The following is a 5,000-nucleotide window of genomic DNA, read 5'->3' on the forward strand; positions in this document are numbered from 1 at the left end:
AAGTTTAGCAGCAAATTAGCAGAGCAGTGAAAGATCATTATGGGATGTCTCTGATGATTAAAATCACAAAGACAGATCGTGGCACGAGAACTGAACCTAATGACCGTCATCTCATAGTTCCATCTCGTGACAGTGTTTGAGTGAGCTTTAACATCGGCGTTTAATATTTAATGCTTTGGAAAATTGTTTAAAAAAAAAAAAGCCTCCCTACCTTTTTACCAGAATCATTTGAGTATTTGAATCATTAATAAACATCCCATCCCATAAACAAGCATTATAATGAAAAAGTAATTTCTTTTATCACTTGTTATTGTGCTAGATGGCGCACCATGGCCTCAGAACATTGCTTGTGATTTTTCATTTGGGGATGAAGCGATGTCCCCTCTCCACTAACTTCTCCGCTCTGTAATCTTTCTAGAGCTCAGTTCTTGTCCATGGGGAGATGCTGGTCGTGAAGCCTACAGCTCATAATGGGGAGGAACTCTTCATGCCCTTAGGAATTCCACTCATTGTCCATCGGAATGTTAACACATTTCAGTTGGATACCTTTTCCTTAGGAAAAGAATTAGCAACTTTACCATGCAAGGAGGTAAGATAATATTAACATACTAAACCAGTAGTACTGAGGGAAAGATAGATAGATAGATAGATAGATAACAAGGTCAGAGAGTGGCATCTCTGGGAGAAAGAGAGTAAGCGATGAAAGAAAAAAGTAGAAGAAGACAGGAATAAGAATATTGAGTGATTCTTCAGTGCATACCTACAGTACAAGCTCTGTGACAGACTATGATATAGCGATGAACGTCTGCCAGTCAGTCTCATTGGCCTCACTGCAAACCCTATATGCTACAGCTACTGCAAATAATATGAGATTAAAGGCTTTGTCACTGTGCAAGATACTGAGAGATGATACAAACATAATTTCCATAATGCACACTAAACATGCTGTTTGCATAGAAGAGTTGTCAGAGTAAGGTCTAAGTCAAACACCCCTGGTTCCATGACATAGAAATAAACAAACAATCAAATAAGTGTGTAAGTCAAATAAATAAATACTCTTAAAATAGTAATTCACTGCAAACAAATCATGGAACCTGTTCTGTGGACCACACATGCTACATTTCCTTTCTCTGGATCTCTCTGAACTATGACCTCTCTGACCTTTCACCTCAAGGTCTTCAGAAACCATGTCAATACATCTAGTCCAGGCACCAGGATGTTTCCAAGCTTTGTTTCCAAGCCTGGCCCCTGGGGCTAATGAACTATTTAGTCCCCAGATTGTGACCTTTGGACTTATTCCCCTCTGACCTTTGAACTTTGAACCCAGTTCAGTCCCCACTTTTTTCCCATAAACCACCTCAGTCCATGAGATCTAGGGACCAGGATGTCTCGGAGCTCTGAGTCTGGCTCTGTGAGGAGGACTGCGGACCGACGCTGGACCTCCGTGAGCCCGACTGCTCACTGTCCCGGCTCTCCATGGAGCCCTGTTCCCCAAGGAGGCACTCCAGGCTGGTGTGGCCCACCGACGAGTCCCCCAGAGGCAGGGGCAAGTCCAAGGACCGGCCGTCCAGCCGCAGGGGGCTGGAGCCCAGGGAGGACACCGACGGCTGCCTGGCGATGGCTGAGGAAGGAGGAAGATGAGGAGGAGGAGGAGGAGGAGAGGAGGAAGAGGATGTTGATGATGAAGGACATCTCTCAACTAGACAGAAGCCGTCTTCCATGTTGGCGCTGTCTAGGAGGCTGGACGTGTCTGGACTGCAGCGATTGGACAGTGGCGGGCGGGCGATGGACGATTCCACGCTCAGACCACTATGGGGGGGCGCCAGGGGATGTAGGGCAGTTTCTGTGGGGACGTACAGATGTGTGTAGGTGTTGGGGTAGGGCGCAGACAGTAACGATTGCGTGGAGGTGGGGGCGCTGGAGAGGAGGTTGGAGAAGTCTGAGGCGTGGGGGGGCTGAGTGCACAGACTGGGTTGAGACTGGCTTATACTGGCTAAAGAACCACCACCACCACCAGCAGTGTCATCAAGGGGCAGACCAGCGTCCTCATTCCCAGCGTGAGGCACCTGTCCTGGGGTGGAGCCCAGGAAGCCTGGGGCGATGGTGAGGAGGGAGGAGGCGGAGAGAGGGTGCTGATGATGTCCTGTGTGGGAAGAGGCACAGCTGCAGGAGGGAGGGCAATGCCCGGGGAAACAGGACCCCGCTCCAGGGCTGGAGGGTGGCTGTGGATATGCCTGATCGCATGGAAGAAGGGGCCCTTCTCCTGATTGGTTCAGGTCAGCAGCAGCACCTATGAGATGAGAGAACCATCTTAGAACCGGTGGAGGCCCTTCACAGTAATTTAGGTGCAGTTCAGATCAGCTTCATTTTAGAGTTTTATGTTTGTGGTTTATGTCTGGCATTTCTTATAATGAATTCATCAACAGTTGAAAATTGAACCAACAAACAAAACAAAAGCAAATAAGCATAGCGGCAGGAAGCAGGTCTTAGCTTTGAGGAGATCTAAATGAAGATTTAGACCCAGACTCATCTCATATTTAGACTGTCTGTAAGACTACTCAGACAACAACAATCTCACATACACACATACAGTACATCTCATACATATACATATTTACACACATACATACATACATACATACATACATACTCACTCTCTCTCTCTCGCTCTCTCTCTCTCGCACACACAAACACACACACACAAACATGCATACACACACACACACACACACACACGCATACACACACACCCTGTGCGTTCCAGGCGTTGGCCCCTAGGTGCCTGAGGCCCTCTGTGGCTCCCCGCTCATGGTGATGGACAGCATGAAGATCTGAGGTCACCGCTGCCGTCACCGCCCCTGCTGCCGGATGCTCGTAGTGGAGGTGGAGATCGGAGGCGTGGTGCTCCGGGTGGAGGTGCATGCTGGGGCAGACGCTGTAGGCCAGGTTGGCGCCGCTGCCCACGGCGTTGGGCACCATGTGCATGCCGTAAGGGTAGGAGGGGATCGAGGCGCTGTAGTGCTGCACGGCCATCTGCGTCTGAAGCAGGTGCATCATGTGGTGCAGGTCCTTGGTGAGCTGGGATACTTCCTGGTTCAGGGTACCCATCTACGCAAAACAGAGAGGGGGGACAGAGCGACATAATGACACTAATAACTAAAATGTATTAATTATTAATATAAAATAACATAATAAACAAATGCCCTGTATAGAACCAATAATAATCTTTATTTAATTATTTAATAATGAATTCATAAAAATGACAGTCTTTCAATTTCATACTGTCCTCTGGAATGGACCCAATAATAGACAACAAGATTGACTACAGAAGAGCCATATGGAAGACCTGGGAAGAGTCAGGAGAAAAAAGACTTTTAAAAAGAATACTACTTTAAGCAGCTTTACATCTAGCATGTGTTGGGGAAAGAGAATAGATATTTTAAGTAAAGATTTTGTGGACTGGTAAGTTAAGATTTTAAGAACCTAAGAAATGTTCTAAATGCCTGCACTATATGCCAGTGTGTTTTCCTCACTGCCCAGGCAGTTTTTGAGTTCATCAGTGTATGATTCATTTCGGTGTGGGATCATTACAGAAAGGAACACTTTGTTCAAAAATAGAGAGTTGAGGAACATAATATGGCAGTGTGCTACTGAGTTTTTCATCAATTGTCTGGATTCGCTAACGAGGCCCCGATACGCGAACGCGAAGGGGGCAGAGTGTGAAGTGTCGTCAGATGGCTCACAGTATACATGAAGAAAAGAAAAGAATAATGGAGGAATGTGTGGATGTCCCTCCAAACCCTTCAACCTTTCCACTCCTGAATGATTGTCTCAACAGTAATTGCTGCTGCTCTTCTGCAAAGCCCAGCGGAGGAACAGTCTTGAGACGTCATTACAGGGCCATTAAAATGGCATTAGACCAACATTTGTTTCGCTGTTCAAATTCCCTGGGCACGCGAATATCGACCCCTGGACTGGTTCACTCGGCTATGAAAGTAGGTTAAACGTAGGTGTGCTGTGTGTATGCAGTTAGAGAGGTGATTATTTGGGGGGGAAAAGAAAGGTGTGTAGTGGATTGGTAAAGTTGCGTCAGGGAAATTGTGTTGAAGCTGCGTGAAATAAAGACTTTGAAAGTGCTTAGAATGAGTGCAGCACAGGTGTTATCAGAGTCAAGGTGGTATTAGAGATTACAGAACCGGATCGCATTTAGCGGAGGTTAATGCATTGTTTGTACGCACGTTAATAAGACTGCCAGTGCGCATTTTCTATTATCCAGCCCCTGTTGCAGCACAATGACAACAATACAGTGTTATTGAATAATAAACCTTAACAGACAGGTTATTTATGGGGAATAATCTATGGTTAGGATTAAGTCTGATTTGAGGTTGTGCAAGTACTGACAATCAAAGTGGCTTTACACAAAGGCAATTAGTGTGTTAAACTGTACTTAATAATATAGTTACAGTGTAATCATGCTATGTAATATACTTTATAATGTAACGTATTAAGGATTAGCATTAAGTCCTTAACAATGATGCAGGCTTAATAAGCCATCTCACGGTGTGGTGTGCAGGATGAGGAGGGCCTGTTTCCATATTCAGAGCCCACTCCCCAGGGGCCCAGAGGAGAGAGAGAGAGAGAGAGGGAGAGAGAGAGAGGGAAAGAGAGAGAGAGAGAGAGAGAGAGAGCAGAGGAAAAATGACATGAAGAGGCAAATTGGCAGAGAGGAGAAAGAGTGATGGAACAGGTGAGAAGGAGAGAGAGAGAGAGAGAGAGAGAGAGAGAGAGAGAGAGAGAGTGACGTACAGGAGAGGCGGGCTTTGTTATCTTTATGGCAGATCATGGAGTCAGCATTTTGGGTTTTCTATCTGCAATGCAGAAGTACCCCCCATAGGTTAATTAATACCCTATCAGACAGACTCTACCTGGGCCCATCTGTGACTGTGTGTGTATGTGTGTGTGTGTGTGTGTGTGTGTGTGTGTGTGTGTGTGTGTGTGTG

The 5,000-nt window shown here is 46.1% G+C and overlaps 1 protein-coding gene across 1 annotated transcript; it reads right to left on the reverse strand.

The window, feature by feature from the left end:
* Positions 1–1,358: 1,358 nt before the first annotated feature.
* On the reverse strand, positions 1,359–3,108 carry LOC122128717. The gene is made up of 3 exons (XM_042703365.1): positions 2,751–3,108; positions 1,667–2,143; positions 1,359–1,621 (listed from the first exon to the last, which is right to left on the reverse strand). Exons 1-3 carry the CDS (start codon positions 3,106–3,108, stop codon positions 1,359–1,361), a joined length of 1,098 nt encoding a protein of 365 aa, XP_042559299.1.
* Positions 3,109–5,000: the final 1,892 nt, after the last annotated feature.

This window comes from Clupea harengus, chromosome 23, assembly GCF_900700415.2.
Source record: "Clupea harengus chromosome 23, Ch_v2.0.2, whole genome shotgun sequence".
Classification (NCBI taxonomy): domain Eukaryota; kingdom Metazoa; phylum Chordata; class Actinopteri; order Clupeiformes; family Clupeidae; genus Clupea; species Clupea harengus.

Coding starts and splice junctions, on each gene's coding strand:
- LOC122128717 (XM_042703365.1), bottom strand. CDS start 3,108: ATGGGTACCCTGAACCAGGAAGTATCCCAGCTCACCAAGGACCTGCAC. Junction 2,144..2,750: donor CAACGCCTGGAACGCACAGG/GTGTGTGTGTAT, acceptor CTTCCCACACAG/GACATCATCAGCACCCTCTC. Junction 1,622..1,666: donor TTCATCATCAACATCCTCTT/CCTCCTCTCCTC, acceptor CTCCTTCCTCAG/CCATCGCCAGGCAGCCGTCG.